Source organism: Nansenia antarctica (genome assembly GCF_963989245.1).
Source record: "Nansenia antarctica genome assembly, chromosome: 13".
NCBI lineage: Eukaryota > Metazoa > Chordata > Actinopteri > Argentiniformes > Microstomatidae > Nansenia > Nansenia antarctica.
The window spans coordinates 9,791,946-9,810,917 of record NC_137683.1 but is presented as its reverse complement, the minus strand read 5'-3'; the positions used below and the strand labels follow the sequence as shown (position 1 = coordinate 9,810,917).

General features: G+C 40.3%; 1 protein-coding gene across 1 annotated transcript in view; it reads left to right on the top strand.

Annotated features, from left to right (window-relative positions):
- dpyda (dihydropyrimidine dehydrogenase a) overlaps window positions 1-13,645 on the top strand; it is a gene marked incomplete at both ends in the record, with an annotated part of 40,748 nt that extends 27,103 nt beyond the window's left edge. Inside the window, 3 exon segments of the mRNA XM_080543992.1 lie at window positions 496-662; window positions 11,273-11,357; window positions 13,637-13,645. Of these exon segments, the coding sequence (XP_080400118.1) occupies window positions 496-662; window positions 11,273-11,357; window positions 13,637-13,645 (261 nt within the window).
- Window positions 13,646-18,972: the final 5,327 nt, after the last annotated feature.

The window sequence follows — 18,972 nt, the reverse complement described above, 5'->3', positions numbered from 1 at the left end:
TGACTAACCGACCAACACAGTCAGAAAGAAAGGGAAAGTAGAATGCCACATAACTCAATGTAATCTATTGTGCAGTTTCTCAATCAAGGTTGTCTTCAGTTTCTCTAAACACTATACAGAACGGCATGGCAACGCGCGCTATCTTCGTCACTCCAGTCCTTTCAGTAACACTCAGGTTCGACAGTTAGAGGACACATGACAATCATCCGCAGATTGTTGTCACTCGGGTTCCATCCCTGATCCCCAAAGTTCAAACTGGAGATGTGACATTCTTCCCAACACTCGTCTAGAATGCGACATTCACTGAGAAAAAAACAATGCCTGGTGTTTTACTGATTGACATGTATACATTGTATACAGTACATGATGATGATAACCCCCGCTCTACCACATGGGAGTGAGGGTGATACACAGATGCATTTGAGCACATGTGTATCCTTAATGCTTACACAAGTCATTGCACTCAGATTTAGATTAATCTGTCTTGCGTTACAGAACTATTACGGGGCGGCTCGGGCAATCTTGTCGGACAACCCCCTGGGCTTGCCCTGTGGCATGGTGTGCCTGACCTCTGACCCCTGGGTGGGGGGCTGTAATCTCTACGCCTCTGAGGAAGGGCCTATCAGCATCGGTGGCCTGCAGCAGTTTGCCACTGAGGTAGGGTATTGTTGCCCACCAAGCAGCATCCGTGATATATAATAATGCTGTGGCTATGCTGTCACTCCATTATGATCATTATAATGTAATAATAACGATGATAATATCCTTAAATGTAAGACTATCTATCTTGCTCAAGGGTTATGGTCTTTAACGGCTCATTATTCTTAATTATTATGGAATAACTCATTTTCAATTCAGATATAAATGTAACCCTTTAGTAATCTTAATACTGTACACTGAAAATAACTGAAAAGACATGTCCACACCAGAATATACAGTTAAGTCCATATATGAAACTTTTTTTCTTTTTTGAAAACTGCATTTTTTTTATTTATTTGAGCTTTTAAACAAAACATATTCAAGTTACAGTTATATAATGAATATGGGCTTAACGTGCAGCAGGAGTCAGCTTTAATTTGAGAGTATTCACATCCAAATTGGAGGAAGGGTTTAGGAATTACAGCTCTTTAATAGGTAGCCCCCTCTCTTTCAAGGGACCAAAAATAATTGGACAATTGACTCAAAAGCTGTTTCATGGACATATATGGGCTATTCCTTTGTTATTTCTTTATCATTTAAGCAGGTAAAAGGTCTGAGTTGAGTCCAAGTGTGGCATTTGGATTTGGAAGCTGTTGCTGTGAACGCACAACATGTGGTCAAAGGAGCTCTCAATGCAAGTGAAACAGTCCATCCTTTTTTCCCCCACAAACAAATCCATCAAAGAGATAGCGGGAACATGAGTGGCCAAATCAACAGTTTGGTACATTCTGAGAAAAAAAGAACGCACTGGTGAGCTCGGCACCACAAAAAGTCCTGGACATCCATGGAAGACAACAGTGGGGGAGGATCGCAGGATCCTTTACATGGTCAAGAAAAACTCTTTCACAACATCCTTTGAGCTGCAACGTTTGCAGGAAAAGTACTATACAGATAAAAGCTATTATTATTAATATCCAACCAAGTGAAGAACAGTCTCCAGGAGGTAGGCATATCATTATCTAAGTCTACCATAAAGAGAAGACTTCACAAGAGAAAATACAGAGGGTTCACCACAAGGTGCAAACCATTCATAAACCACAAGAAGGCCTGATTAGACTTAGAAAAACATTTTTAAAAATCAACCCAGTTCTGGAACAGCATTCTTTGGACAGATGAAACTAAGATCCACCTGTACCAGAATGATGGGAAGAAAAGTATGGAGTAAAAGTATGGAGAAGGCTTGGAACGGCTCATGATCCGAAGCATACCACATCATCTGTAAAACACAGTGGAGGCAGTGTGATGGGATGGGCATGCCTGGCTTCCAACGACACTGGGTCACTAGTGTTTATTGATGATGTGACAGAAGCAGACGGATGAATTCTTAAGTGTTTAGGGATATTCTGTCTGCTCAGATTCAGACAAATTCTGCAAAGTTGATTGGACTTTAGCTACACGAAAGGCCTGGCAAAACATCACAAGTACATAGGGTGAGAGAAAACAGGGGCGTAGCCAGTTCATTTTCACAACAGTTCAATGGGGGGGGGCAGCCAAAAGCGACTAAAATGTTTTTGAAAATGAAGGCCGCCACCCACCTCTCTCTTCAACATTTAGACTACTAAGTGGAAACAATGCCTTTTCTTAAATAGTACAGTTAGGCTACACAGTGTATTTATGTCTTCATAGTGTTTTTGTTGGCTACATTAACTCTCACCAAGGAAGGTGCATATGACCTTTTCATTTTGCACTTCCAACATTAAGATTATGATTGACAGGTCCCCTTGTTTATGATATTGTCATCAAGATATGTCATGTGAAATTAGTAAGCTCACCAACAGCAGCCTAAGTCATATTAAGCGGGTGCAATGTATTGTGCAAGAATAACACTTTTTACAGCACTGTCAATTTCAGATTCAGATTCAACTTAATTGTCATTGGCATAGTACAAGTACAGTGACAACCAAATGCATTTGGCATCCAGCCAGTGCAATAGAGCATAGTTTATAGTTTATAAATATTGCAATATGTATTACCGTATTTTTTAATAATGATAATCAATTCGTGAACATTTTTCAGATCACAGACATATCTGCCGATATTGACTGATAACTGATTTCTGAAACTGATATTTCACTGTTCTGTGCCTGAGGTTTCTTCTTAATGAAGAATTCTTGAATATCTCCCCTTCTTTTCATTGTTAAGTCTACCTTGAGAACAATTACAAACAAAGTCACTTCAATTTAAGTGGTTGAAAAGAACAACGGAAGTGCAGATTGTAAGCTTTCAAATGATGTGTCATACATTGAAATGAAAATAATTGAAGAAGATATGCTTATTTGAATGTTGGTACATCTCAAACCAATAAAACACATGTTGTCAAATGGACCATCCTGAGTCCCACTGCCTGATCGCCACATTCGCAGACCGACATGCACCCCCTAGAATCTAGCAGTGTTGCGGGCGAGCTCTGAATCTAAACATACGTAAAACAGCTGCTAGCAGACTAGTGCTGAAAACAACTTCGCTATGAACATCTAACTGCATGTTTAGCACAACATGCTAATACAACATCAACATGCTAAAAACACATAACTACACATAATTAGATTAATTAAAGATAATTATCACACAGTCCTTGCATTTGAACATGTCCTAAAACGATAGTTTGTTAGTTTTGTAGTACAGTAGCCTATAGCAGACGATAGTTAATCCAATTTGCAAATTAGAAGTATTTAGTGATCCTAAAACTATTGTTGTTTGTTATATCGAGTGGGCACTTCAATAATTAAACTTTCCTAACATGAAAAAAAAACAAAAAAACATCTACACTAGCTGCATACTAAATTGAATTCGAGCAAAGCACACAATGATTAATAATTTAATTTAATAATTAATAATAATTAATAACCGGGGATTACAATGATTGACATCACTAAGAGCCAATGAAATTGGGGAGGCACACAGGATGGCCAATACGATCGCAATACGATCACTTCTCGAAACCTTCACTACGTCGTTACTGATTGACAGCACTCAACACCCGATTGGCGTTGGGGGGGGGGGGCACACGGGGGGGCCAATGAGATCAGAAGGGGGGCGGGTGCAACCCTGTGAATCCCCGGTAGCTCCGCCCCTGTGGATAGAGGTCTTGAACTGCAGGGCTATTGGAGAAACCACTGAGTACTTCTGCCTGGTTATCATAAGAGTGAGATTGTTACAGATAATGAGATTGACTGGAAAGTTCTTTTTTTCACTGGCACATTTGTGGTTTCTTACTTATTCTCTGTCAAGGCTTTTAGCTAACCCGTTTGTAGCTTGTGTCCCCTAAACACGTTTTTATTTTATTACATTCATTTCTACTCATTTATTTTAATTTATTTTCTTCTATGCTGTATTTATTTGTTCTTGCCATAATGTATTTGTTTTTGTTTTAATGCTTAAAACGTGAAGCACCTTGAGTTGCATTTCATGTATGAAAGGTGCTATACAAATAAAGTGTATTATATTATTTGTATAATCCCACAGTTGATTGGTTGATTGTTGGTACAAAATTATAATTTCCAACGGTCCTGTTGTAACATTGTTGTATCTATACAGTTTTACATCATTGTTGGATCTACTCTATATCTTATCTGTACAGTATAGTATAGTGGATAGTGTACATAGCCTTTATTTATGTAAACCAGCTCCTTTCCCTTCTTGTTTTTTTAGTTTTTTTTTCTTTCCTAGCACCACCCTCCCAAATGTCGTTGTTTGGTACCTGTACTGTAGCAATGACAATAAAGACCATTCATTCATTCATTCATTCATTCATTCATACAGTTTTGCACTAGCAAGTAATGACACATAACACATTTCCCTCTGCACTACTGTACTCCTATGCCCAGATATTGTATTTCACCTGTAGTTAATCTCACCCCACTACTGCACTGTACTGTACTGCACATTATTACTTCCTATAGAGCAAAATGCTTTCCCTCAGTCATACTGTAAGTCCTTCTGTCTCTGCCAGCTCCCCATAACCCTTGATGGACTGTCGGTCTGCAGCATCAACCCCGGTATTAATGACGCCTCTGAACCCTTTATTATGTCATCGGTACGGGACCGGGTGCGATGCATCTGTCACCCTCTACCATTAAAGTCATAATTCTCTTCTAGTTTATCATCTGTGCCCAGCTTTCTGCCACGATAAACATCAGCTTCACTATTAGGAAGCAAGGCCTGGCACAAAGGAAAGAGAGGTCAGAGACCTCAAATGCAAAAGACAACAGAGACTCATGTGAGGTGTCAAAGTCAACGCAGATGACTTTGTTGAGATGCCAGGGAAAGACTCGTATGTAATGGGGGGGAGTCTTTCATGTCTAACACACGGGAGTCGATGTGAACTGAGATTCATTCGAAGCCGCCAAGGAACGACCGAAAAAAGAAGAAATCCAAAATAAGTCTTTTAAAGGAAAGGCTGTTACTAGTGTAAGATTTTTTTTGTGGTAAATAGATATCAGAAGAGGTGTGTGTGCAGTATTAGTCGATTTTGTTCATGTGCCGTGACCATTATCACGGATGACAGCTTTTTGCATAAAGCTTGATGTTTTTGAACTGCCGTACTGTACGCTGCATTTATTTGATCATCTGGCGCCTTTTTTCTTTTTCTTATGTTGAATAATGATAAGAACATCAGGTGTGTGTCTGTGTGTGTGTGTGTGTGTGTGTGTGTGTGTGTGTGTGTGTGTGTGTGTGTGTGTGTGTGTGTGTGTGTGTGTGTGTGTGTGTGTGTGTGTGTGTGTCTGTGTGTGGTCTGTGTTAGACAGTGAAAGTGGGAGTGTGTGCATTTTCATGGTGTAGTTCAGAGATAATCAGGATATCTGTTCCTGTCATTGTCGTCATGAGCTTTATTTAGTTCCATGGTAACTGCTAATTAAATGAAAATGTCAAAGACAGTGTGTGGGCTTGAATGGCTGCCTTTGACCCAGAGCCTTGTGTGGCTGCTGCTAAGGATACATGTCCCCTAACGAAGGCTTTCATTGTAGAGACAGTGGCACCATAATGAGTGGATTCTGAGGGATGCAGATGTTGGAACTTGTTCTGCGTTAGACAAACATAATCCGTCTAAAGGGTTATTTTGACTTGTCAGGTGAGAGGACAGCTGGTTCACATGTATGCAAAAAACAGCATTATATGTTCAAGCGACAGAGGCTTCAAAGCAGCAAGTTTCACACTCCTCCGTAGCGTTCCTCAATGAGAGTTTTGACACGTTGTGTGTGGTCGTTCCACCCACGGCCCTGAACTTCCACCCGCTTGGTCGCTCTGTATGTAACCTTCCTATGGGTTGTTTGATAATCATGGGCTGCCTGCGATATTGTGTACGTATATGTTACGTATATGTTATGGCACCTGAAACTGCTGTATTTTCTCTCACACCAATTCTTCACAACGACAAACACATTTCTTGCTTATTACTCATTTTGCAGCTCTTAACCACACATTTAACAAAACACTAAATACAATTATCTACATTTGGCACAATCTTCCTTGATAAAATCTCTTGGAAAACACTACCATTCAGAATGCTAAACTCAAACCACCAGTCACACAATCACACTCCTCATATGGGCAAACACCTATTGCTTTTCAATTAGCAATCATAGCTTTAGCAATAAAAGGGCCAAAGGTGGGCTCTGATGTGTTGAAATATATCCGAAGTGTATCAGAGCTGGATTCGTCATGCCAGGCGATACTTTCCCCTCTGCTTGGCCAGGGAGAACATTGCCTGTGATGTTGACGAGGTGTTGTGGCCTTTGTGTAGAGTACATGCAGAAGGCTTATTTAATTTGTTCTATTGTTTGTTCTGTATGAAGAACACTTTACAAATCCTACTGTCATTGCTGAGATGTGTACAGTATTTCAGAATAATAAAAAAAAGTTATATTCTTGTATTTGTGCGTTTTATATTTGAGTATGAAAACATAACAGTTTATAACAGGCTACTGTATGTATGTATTGTATCCCTGAAAATGCAAAAGGCCTACTGATAATCTTATTATAGTAAGTAAGTAAGTAAGTAAAGCTTTATTTATATAGCGCCTTTCGTACATGAAATGCAACTCAAAGCACTTTACAATAGAACACATACAGTACAATCAATGATTAGTACTGTTTTCCGCTGATCATAGTGTTTTCCATTGTGCACATCAGTGTTCAATTGGTTCTTACAAGTGTCTATTTGACAACAACATTTCAGTTTGAGAAGACATAACATTATTTTGAATGCAGTGTTTGCTTTTGCAAGAGATTTGTGGAGTTTAGTTTGTCTGTGGGTTTTTTGGATTTGTGTTAAGAGTTAAGAGAAAATGAGCTATGCTTTGAGAAAACATGTTAAAGCGATAGAGAAAAACTGTAAATGTACAACAATTTTCATTAAATAAATGGTTCAACTGATGCGACTGGCCTTATTGAACCACTGTATTGCAGGTAGGTTGAGGTAAGATCTTAGATGGGTAAACATGTAACATGTGTCACAAGTATGACAAATATTCAGACTTCAGCCAGCCAGTGTGTCTATCTTGCATTGAACAGCACACACATATGTCAACTATTTGAGCTACAAAATATGAAATCTTATATACAAATCTAGACTCTGAGATTCCTAACTTTGAATTCTCTCCCTCCCTCCGCTGTCTGCTTTTACGGTTCAGCAGCTCTGCTTGCAAGTCGTGCCAGTGGTGTATGGCCCATAATAAGAACTCGAAAATAACCCAAAATAAATAATTTCTGCTCGTTCAGAAAACAACGTATTAACCAAAACTAACGATTTATCATCTTTTCCTTTTTTTTTTTTTTTTTTTTTTTTACAGGCATCCGTTAAACAATGAATCAAGTTCGAACGGCCTAATGCCTTTATAAACCTGCCAGATGTATATATATGCTTCCTATTTAAATGTTGTTACAGAAAACGAAAATCTCCAACATGACAGTTCATTTGGACCCTTCTCACTCCACCTGACCCCTCCTGCTCTCTCCCTATCAGGTTTAATCTGTAACACCCCTTCAAAGACGGCCTCTGTGTGAAGTTTCATTACTTCCTAAAGGATAAAAGGCACAATTACAAAAGCCTGCCTTCTCTCCCGCCACCCACCTCTGCTGTGACTTATTATACATCTCTATCAAGGTGGCAGCTCCTCTCTCTCCTTAAATGTGAAAGGTCATGGCGGTTATCGAGCTGATAATTAGATAACCCCAGGAAGAGAGGCTATCACCACCCAGATCCAGTCAGACACACTGCTCCTGTAGTTCCACTCAAATCACAGATGAAGTCGCTGCCTGTTTTCATTTAGGAGGAAAAAGAGAAAATAACATGGCATCTTTCTTCATATTTTTTTTTTCTTCTTCTCCTTAATCACGTAGTGGTTAGGCGTGTTAGTGTCTGGAGCCTGGCACCACGGTAAATGATGTTGCTCCGAGATTGGGTATATTCTCTTGAGTTCAACAGAGGGTTGTGTCAGTTCACCAGGACCTCGCCCTTAGAGATAGTTTGGATGTCCTCAAGTCAGGTATGTCCAGGGCTGCCAAGTTTCACCAAAAGTTTGGAGTGAGATTTTTTGGCGGTGGAGCGACCCAAAACTGTGCACGTTTTGGCAGCGGCGGCCCCTCTCTCCCACCCAATTATTTGTGCTAGTTTCCTGCAATTTTACATGTTGTTCATAATAAACCAGCACAAGAAATGAAAATAATAACTAATAAATAATAACATTTTATAAAACAAGAAAAAAAATTGAGACAATATATCATATTTATGAAATCTTAATAAACAAATACAGTAGCCTACAGACTCTAAAAGAAAGATTGGCCCCATCAACAGGACTCAGCCCCTTGGTCAGCAGCAGAAAGACCCGTGGTCATCATCTTATATACAGTGCATTGCTCATAGATGGCTATCATGTTATACAGTACATACCAGGGTTTTTCCTGGGTCAGAATGAGGGCTTGGTGGGTGATTTTGTGCACGCGCCCACATTTTTTTTGAGGGACCCCCAATTGTTGTATTTGTATTGTAAATTGTAATTATTAATAATAATTATTATTATTAATGTACCTGGTTATGTTACAGTAGAGAAACAAAAAACAGTTACCAAAACTGAGTATTTACTAGCTAAGATTGGCAAAAGATTGGCGTGGTGCAACCGAAATTAGTAAACAACTAGTTTGAAACTAACTAGTAACAACTAGGGGTTTAGTAACTACTAAATGCCTGCATTTAGTAATGACTTACGCCATATTGGTGCAACCCAGTCCAGTAGGCTACCAGATACGATGTTGTAATGTATGCACATATTTTGCTACCACGGTTGCCAGACGGAATGGACAATGTCCAGCCCAACCGGTCTAAAAGCTGCCGAATCCACCCGTCCAGTGTGACCAAAAGTAGCCCAATCTGGCAACCCTGCTTGCTACGTTCTTGCAGCTCGCGTGAACACAGGTTCTTCCATCAGCGCTCGCTTCGATTGCAGACTCAAGTTAACGCGCGTGCAGAAAGATGCCACGAAACTCATGTCCGGTAGCTTTCTTTCAAGGAATTTCAAAAATAAAAGTCCCGTAAAACAATTGTTATTTCTCGTTAACTAATTGTTGTTCTAATAGAGATACGGCGTGAGAGCGTGAGAACTGGTTGAAATGCGTGAGTCTCACGGTGATTGCGTGAGACTTGGCAGCTCTGGGTATGTCAGTCATGATATCGTGAGCTTAGAATTCTAAGGTTCTATCTCCGTTTAGGGCAGTTCAGAGATATTGAGCGTCAAAGTTTTTACATTCCATTATGTTTTGTGAGATGGAACCTTTGTATTTTATGAATTACTAACTCAAAAATGTCAACATTTTAAAAATAACACCACACAGGCATTAATAAACACCTAATGGATCAGATTATGTAAAAAACTCAATATGGACAAAAATGGTGAGAGAACCTTATAATTCTAACGTCATGATATGCGCGGGGCAACACATTTTCCATGTTGCATTGAAGGATGGGTTTGATTGAAGCTTTGGTATGCATGTGCTGTGTGCTTATTGTCCCTGTGCATAAATCAAACCCAGGCAAAATAATCTAAAAATGCACCATGGGTTTGTCACAAATAGGTCGCCTTTCATTATTTCAATTAGGTTGCAAAGGAAAATTAGACAGCAGAGATTGTTTTTGGAATTGATGCATTGTTTTGTTTGGCAGCAGCAGCAGTAATAGGGGAGGCTTTCAAACTGCTCTCTGGGATTATTAGAAATGCATTGTCATGCAGCAATTTCAGCTTCACAGTTCATGAAACTCATGAATAACTAAATGAATATCACATATAACGTTGCCTGCTCAGGCATAATATTGTACTAACAATCTGAGCCTTTATGTATGGATCTAGATAATCTTATTAAGAAGACAGAGCATCCTTACTCTCATGTTACCTCTGGTAATGAATATACCGCTACAGGGATCTTATTCAACTGGTTGTCTAGTTGCAATGTTTACCATCTTACACATCATCAGTTAACATAATATGTAGTCTACATTAGTGTGGCTATTTGATCAATGTTATTTTCATACCATATTGTTATAATAACCTATATCATTTAGAGTTTGTTATGTAACAGCGAGTACAGGTTACACACAGTCATAGATTTTAGTTCTAGCTAGAACACAGTCCATTTTGATGAGGTTTTAAATGTTCTAAATGTTTTATAATTATGTTCAAACACTTTATATGGCATCCCTGTTATGTTTAACATTACTTTATTGATATGATTTATTGATATTGATATGAACCAAACCTCCATAAGGGTTTTCTTCGCCAGATTTTCAATAAGATGGGGAATCCTCTCAAAGATTGCTCTGATTGGCTGGGGCCCCGGCAGCATTTTGTGTTTCTTTTCTGGTGCGCTTAGGCTATGATGACATCACTATTTTTGAAAATCAAAAGTACATCGGCAGACTGACTGAGGTAAACTTACACCATTTACCATGGTTGTCCTCAAACCAAGGCCGTTTTGGCCCAGGAAATATATCAGGTTCCTATGGCTGTTACCTAAAGACAGACCACTCTATAATGTATGCTGTTTCACTAATACATCTACATTCCTGTCATTGTGTGTGAGTGTTCTCCAGTAAAGGGCATTGTTGATCATGCTTTGGTGGATCAATATGGAGAATATTGTATAAGGTCAGAATGATAGGGCTAATGAGAGGTTCTATAATTGTGAATATTCATCTTTGAAATGCCTGGGTTTGGACTGGGTTATCAATTACCTCTCCACATGAACTCTTGAAAAAAATGAACAATTTAGTAGAATATTGATCATCGGAATCCTAGGAATATCCACAGCAGGATTTTACAATAATAGTAGGAATTTGAGGTGTATATTAGAAGTTGGACATTGAGGCAGGAGTGGGAGAGAAAATAAATTCAAACCCAAACATCAAATGGAATAACGGAAACAAACAACAAACAGCTCCCCAAACAGCAGAGGATTTTCTTCCTTGTGTACCCGTATTCTCTCCTCACCTCTTAACTTTTCTATCCCTCCGAGTGCCCTTTCCCTCCCTCCTCCCCCTCCCCCTCTCCAAGTCACCATCGTTTTTCCTTTTTTCCCCTCACAGTTCTGTTGAGATCCGTCAGTTCAGGCTGCCCTATGAGGTGGTGCAGTTCGAGGAGGTGGAGCTCATGAAGGATTTGGGCGTGAAGGTAATGAGTGCACCCCCCCCCTCCATCCCCTCTGTCCCTCTATCTCTCCTTCTCTCCTTCTCTCCATCTCTCCCCCAACCCCTCCCTCCCCCCCCCCCCCCCCCCCCCCCCCCCATCCCTCCCTCGCTCTGACATCAGAGGCTAGCGCAGGCGACAGGTCTGTGAGAAGATCACCAGCCCAAATGTCAGGCGCATTAATAAAGAACAATTAAAAGCTGCATCAGGAAGGCAGGCGGCTGCAGAGACCTGCTCCGGCTCAGGGCGCTTGTCTGTCTGTTGTCTGAATGCCACAGTGGTGAGAAAGGGCAATCAATAGATAGTCCACGGCCACACGGCCAAAGCACAGTGCACCTGCTCAGGACTCATTTTAGATGTTTCAAATTGTGTCGCTCCAATGGTGGGGGAGTAGTGTGTATTGTATGCAAGTGTGTGTGTGTGTGTGTGTGTGTGTGTGGGGGGGGGGGTCTTATCACAGAGCATCTTGCGTATATATATATATATATATATATATAGCTGCATTTTTAGCAGCATTTTTACAGATATATACAGTATAGTGGATGAAAGGCTGCTATGGAGAATTGTAAATAGGGTCCAAGGTGGGATCTGGCTTATCGGTACACCACATCAACAGGGTCGTTTTCTTACCCAGTTTGAATACTGTAGATTGAATGTTCAAATATGATGGATTGAATATTTTGTATGTTTGCAGGAATGTGTGAGAAAGCTCTTGGCGATAAGATGGAATGACTCGACTTTCTCTGACTTTTTCTTAATCGGAATCGGTTTGTTTGTTTGTTTGTTTGTTTGTTTGTTTCATTCATTCTCTTGTGTTTTCCGCAGAGCAATTTCCCCCTCTCTCCGCTGTATAACCTCTCACACCAATTTGTTGGGGGGCAGAGGTAAATAAAATGTAGTCTTTTATTGCGAAATTGCCTTTCATGCCAAAGCCAAAGCAAGTCAAAGCAAGTCCATTTTCTGGGATAATCTGACTGTGTGTTACCCACTGGTCAGGTTCTCTCTCAGAGTTCCACCCCTGCCGCCGCCGCCATTCACTTCTCATTTACTATGACTGTGTCCGATAACTGGGTCCCAACATGCTAACCTAACAGTGCACTGGGGTGCCATGCAGCATGCAGCGGTGCCCCCATCAAACACCTTTCCCAGAGTTCCCCCCGCTGAGTTATCCCAAAGCTCTCACTTACTGACCCAGAATGTTCTTTAGCCATTGACCTCACCGCTGGCACGGAACGCTAACGTCACAGGTCATGTAGCCATGTAGGTTGTTGCAAGTTTCAGAGTTTCAATCAGGGTTAGGGTTCAGGCTGCCATGTAGGCGTCACAGGTTACATTACAGTCAGTGTTTGCCCTCTGTTTTAACACATACAGTGCCTTGCATAAGTAATGGGACAGTGAATGAATGTTTTCAGAACCCAACATTAAGCTTGTTTTACTCCATTGTTTGTGAACAATGCAATTGTAAACAAACACTGTTGCTTCAAAAGATTAGATTAGATTAGATTAGATTAGATTAGATTAGATTAGATTAGATTAGATTTAACTTTATTGTCATTGGAGAGTATAAGTACTAGACAATGAAATGCAGTTTAGCATCTAACCAGAAGTGCAAATTCTGATATAAAAAACATGACAATGATAGTGATAGGTACAGTACGGTATGTACGGTAGTTTAGAGGTATACAGTTATGAGTACAGTACAGTATGTAATGCGCAGATGTATAAAAGTGGTGGTATTGTTAACATCAGTAGTGCAAAGGTTAACACTTCGAGTGCGACGCTGTTTCACTTACTTTTAGCTCGCCCTCGGTGTCAAATGACCCCACTCTTTACAGTGAGAAGCTGTGTACTGACGCACAGTCGCAGCCTGAACCCTAACCCTAATTGAAACTCTGAAACTTGCAACAAGGAGGTCATGGTTGAGGTCCAAGCGTGGCTTCGTGTCAGAAACAGAAACTGTTCTGCAGCTGCGTGATACAGATGCGTGCCGTCCTGTACCGTACCGGTCTGGTCAATGGAGAAGCGCTAATAGATGGTAGATTAGGACTATAATGTTGAACTCATGGATGGTCAGTCGTTGCATCCAACATAGCTCTGTCTATGAAGTTGAGAGTGGTTACATTTCTCACCCATCCCTCAGCCCAAAAAGAGTAGTACAGATGAATTACAGATTGCATCTTTAAGGTACAGTTTAGTCTTTTACTGTTTCAGTCTCATTGGCCTCTCTACAGTATCTGAATCTTCCAGTGTCTTGTGTCTTGCAGGTCTATTGAATATGTATCAGAGAATAATACATGGAGGGAAAGGAGGAAGAGAGAATCAGGGAGAGAGAGAGAGAGAGAGAGAGAGAGAGAGAGAGAGAGAGAGATGAGAGAGAGAGAGATAGAGAGTGAGAGAGAGAGAGTGAGAGAGAGAGAGAGAGAGTGAGAGAGAGAGAGAGAGAGAGAGAGAGAGAGAGAGAGAGAGAGAGAGAGAGAGAGAGAGAGAGAGAGAGAGAGAGAGAGAGGGAGAGAGAGAGAGAGAATGAAGCTGTTATTGTTCTGGCCTGGATTCATTCAAATGCTTCCATTTCTCATTAGAATCAAAGACTCACTTCTTCAAATAGTGATTTGCTTCAGATGAAGACCTCTTCTTCCAGAAACATATATATGCCAGAATAAAAGACAGTCATATATTAAGACAGTAATATAGCTTTTTCATTGGAGGCAAATACATGTATGTATGGATCTGAGAAACTCAAACATTCCTTGAAGCTGTCTGTTTGTTTTGTTTTTATGAACCGACACAGAAGAAAGCACATATGTGCACACTGCACATACTTCATTGTTTCTTTTTTTTCAAAAGTCTTTTGATAGCCGCCTCCTAATTTCGTTTACTTAAACCATTTTGGGATTTTTCCCCACAAAGGGATGTCAAAAGGATGTAAAGGAATTTCAATTCCCAGCGAGAAATGAAAGAGCAGTGTGTTTGCAATTAATTTCTGTGATTTCATACTAGTCCTTTACAGGCTTTTTAAATGTCATCCTCAGACATGATTGACATGCAAATTTTCCCCTGGCAGTATGCTAAATGCAAGGCAGGTTGGGGAGGCTGATAAGGGCATTGTTTCTGAGCTATAGGCTTAGGAAGCCAGCTCAAAGGTTCATTGGGTTTAAAGAGGGGTATTAACCCTCTCTGTGCCATTCTTCGATGTGATCTCTGCTAGGCTGAATTGTCTTGGTTCTCTTTTCATTATGGCCTTCACCAAAATGTCTCTTTGCCTCTGTGGTCTTTTAAAGAGAACGTTTGACAGCAGATGTTCTGAGTCTTGAGAGGCTGAAAGCATTTTCATTGATCGGACTGGCGCGTCTTGAAAGCAGTAGAAATATGTTGATGTTGGAAAAAAATGAAACAACATACTGATGAAAGTGGATTCATTTTAAATAGCTGAAATGGTTCTGATGATTCCTAACACAGTGTGCTGTTGGACTGTAAAGTGGAAAACCTTTTTGGCACCCTATTCTGAGGAAAGGTTCTGAACTTATTACATGATTTCAACTATTACTCTTACATTATATCTGACATGAATACAGTTCTAATATTACAGTTTTTCTCTATCGCTTTAACACTAACATCGGAACCTCAAACACAATGACCAAAACCTGAAACTGGTGTATTTTCTCTCACACCAATTCTTCACAATGACAAACACATTTCTTGCTCATCACTCATTTTGCAGCTCTAAACCACACAGTTAACACACTAAACACAATTCTCTATGTTTGGCACACTCTTCCTTGATAAAATCGCGTGTGTTCACATGGAAAACACTACCATTCAGAATGCTAAACTCAAACCAATCACACAATCACACTCCTCATATGGGCAAACACCTATTGCTTTTCAATTAGCAATCATCGCTTAAGGCTTAAGCAATAAAAGGGCCAAAGGTGGGCTCTGATGTGTTGAAATATATCTGATGATATATACTGTATATCTACACTTTACAAATCCAACCGTCATTGCTGAGATGTGTACAGTATTTCAGAATAAAACAAAACGTTCTATTCTTATATTTGCGTGTTTTATCTTTGAGTATGAAAACATAACCATTTACAGTTTTTTTCCGAATGCATAAACACTCAAATCAAAAGTATTACGCAATTATTAAAACCTCAGGGTTTAAACTCAAGGAGCAAAACATTGGCCCAGATTTGCACCACTACGTATATATGCACAATGTCAGCCTCACACCTTTTGCAAAACAATAAACACACTTGTGTACACTCGTGTCCAAAGCACTGACTGTCAAATGACCACACCTATGAGCCAGTTGGTTAAACATAGCCATCAGGTGCACAAACACATGATCGCTTATTTGTAGACACACCAATCAGGTTTAAGCACTATAGAAATGCAGCAGGTGGGTGAGTTCACCTGTCTTCAACCAAAATGGAAGGAGTCAGAAGAAGAAGAAGAAGAAGAGTGAGGGTGAGAGTGAGGGGGGAATCCACAGAGGAGGAGGAGGAGGAGGAGAAGGAGGTAGAGGCAGAGGTGGAGGTAGCAGGAGGAGAACGTACTCAAAGAAGAAGAGGACCAAATGTATCAATTGAAATTCGCGCAACACTAGTTGACCATGTGGTGAACAACGGATTGACACTGAGGGAGGCTGGACTAAGAGTTCAGCCAAATATTAGCAAATATACAGTGCCATCTGTCATTAGGACATTTTGACAAGACCACGGGTAAAAAAAGATCTGTCTACAGTTACAGTAATCAGCTGCTCAGCTGTATGCACCATATCAGCACTTTTGACTTCCTGTGACATTTTACAGTAGGTTACATGTATTTTTTTCTACATAGGATTGAGGGTCGAGAACGACAAGGAGGAAGGGGGCCCATGTTTACGCAAGAACAAGAGAGAGAGATCATAAACATGGTTTTGGCTAATAATGCTATCAGGCTCAGAGAAACTCAAGCCAACATTATCGGCGACTATGCCATTTTCAATAATGTCCATCAGGTCTCTCAGTCAACACTGGCACGCATCCTGAAAAGACATCAGGTTCAAATGAAACAACTTTATCGAGTGCCCTTTGAGCGGAATTCAGAGAGGGTCAAACAGCGGTATGAGTATGTGGAGGTATGTATTGTTCACTTAAGCACTATGATGTTGCATACTGCACACGTAACCTTTTTATGTGAAGGTCATGTTAATGTACTGTATACTAGATCTATACTGAACTACACAATCTTGTCTTTCACTGTATTTCACTGAGTTTTACAGATGGATGCTGAGGAAATCCCGCATGAATTCATATACATAGATGAGGCAGGGTTCAACCTCACAAAAGCAAGAAGGAGAGGCAGAAATATCATTGGCCTCAGGGCTATAATCAATGTCCCAGGGCAACGTGGGGGTAACATCACCCTTTGCGCTGCCATTACACAGAATGGGGTCCTCCTCCGTCATGCCAATATGGGCCCTTACAACACACTTCACATTCTCACATTTTTGGACCGATTGCACAACATCGACACAGCAGTAAACCAAATGCACCAGGTGCAATACATTGTTATTTGGGACAATGTGTCATTCCACCGCTCTGCTCTGATCCAGAACTGGCTTCAACACCATCCACAGTTTACACCATCCACAACACCATCCACAGTTTACAGTACTAAAACCTTCAAAAATGTCAGTGAGATACCGATAGATAGGAACTCAGTGTTTCCCCTACAATTGCCTATCTCCACACTTCGCTTCGCACTCTGCCAGCCCTGGAATTCGTTTGTTTTGTTTTGCGAGTGTGTGCGTGCGTGCGCCACGAGATAGTTTTTGCAGGGTGAGATGTCTGGAGATGAAAGTTATCAAGTTGAAACGTTAGCAAATATAATTGCCGAGTGTTCTGACAGAGAAAGTTGGTTCAAATTGGTCGTCATTATTGTGACTAGAAAGTGTCTGATTATAGTTCCATGGTGTGAATATTGTCAAAGAACTAGCTAGCTAGCTCAGAGGTGATTAGATGAGCTAGTCTGCTTGCACACTTGCCAGCTAAAGAGCTAACTGGAGGCACTTTATTATTTTACTTAAAGTAGATATACAATATTTCTTATCTGCTAGAATTGGGCTTTATGGTAATACCATAATGGTATATTTAAAGTACATGGACAGTGGATTGAAGCATTGGAACAAACCCTCACTCATTGGAAATGTCTGTTTTTTATAGATGGACACACAACATTTTTTCAGGTGAGAGAGTAAGGTCAAAATGACACTATCTGACTGCATTGCCCACAGCAATCCAATATTCAATTAGAATGAGGTTATAAATTCATATGGATCAATGTATACCTCTTATTAAATTATAAATACTCTGGTTGTTATGTTTGCCTTTTGGTTGACAGCAAAAGAGGGAGAGAGGAGGATAGAGAGGGAGAGAAGGAGAGAGAGCAGGATGGTGTCGGCACACCAGAGAGAGAGAGAGCAAGAACCAGGTGAGAAAGTGGACAGGTAGTCAAGACCACATAAGTAGCCTTGAGAACCCATGGGGCAGGAGCCCATCTCCTGTTTCCGTAGCGTGAGGCGGCTTGATGTACAAGTACACCCCCCTGGACATGACGCTGGTATGTCGCAGGGTTTTGCCCCCAATCCAACCCTTAACCCTGAGTTATTTAGCCTTGGGATTTCTTTGGACCGGCACAGAAGACGAACCGTTAGCGCTGTGCGTGGTGTGCCCTGAGGTTTTATCAAATGAAACTCTGAAGCTATTTAAACTACGTCGTCACCTTGAGACAAAGCATCAACAGTATATGTCCATTGTCCAGATTGTATGATGATGCATATGAAATATCCAATAAGAATAAGAGAATAATGATGAGACACCCCCCCCAAAAAAATGTGTGCGTAAAAAGCCTGTGTGGGCCGCAAATACTTAAGGGATTTTTAAGTGGGCCTTAAGTCCAAAAAGGTTGGGAATTGCTGGATTAGACATTCAACACGGTTCTTCCCACGTTGTCTTGGCAATGAGGATATCGCCTGTGATGTAGATGAAATTCCCTGGCCAGATCCAGCTAGGCGAAGAGATAATGTCTAGTATTTTCTGTACTGTATTATCTTTTTTTTTTTTTTACTGTAATTGTAACCTGTACTGGATACAGTATTTTGTGTTTGTTTGATATTTTCTGAGCTTACAGTGTTATGCACTCTATTGTAGTAGCATGACAACTGGGACAGTTTGTTTGTTGTGATTCTCCATGTTGACTGATTTGGGTATATGGAGAGAAATAAATGATATTTTCATCAGTCTGCAGCATTGGTCTTGTGTAATGTTTGGTGAAATTATTTGCACTTTCTCTGTGTACTTCACTTACAGTACTCTAATCACTGACAAGTAGAATTGCTAAAAGTGTTTGAGGTTAAGTACAGCAGTGTATAACTAGTTCAAACAGAATTAAGTCATATGAAATGTGTGTGTTTCATATGGTAACAAAATATGTTTTTTTATAAATTATAGTGTATCGTTTTTACAAGAGTGTTTCATTTTGCAAAGTATCTGAGGTGTTCTGCTAATTGGATGTGTGGTTGTGCTAATTGTGTGCAGTGTGTTGAAGAACCGGG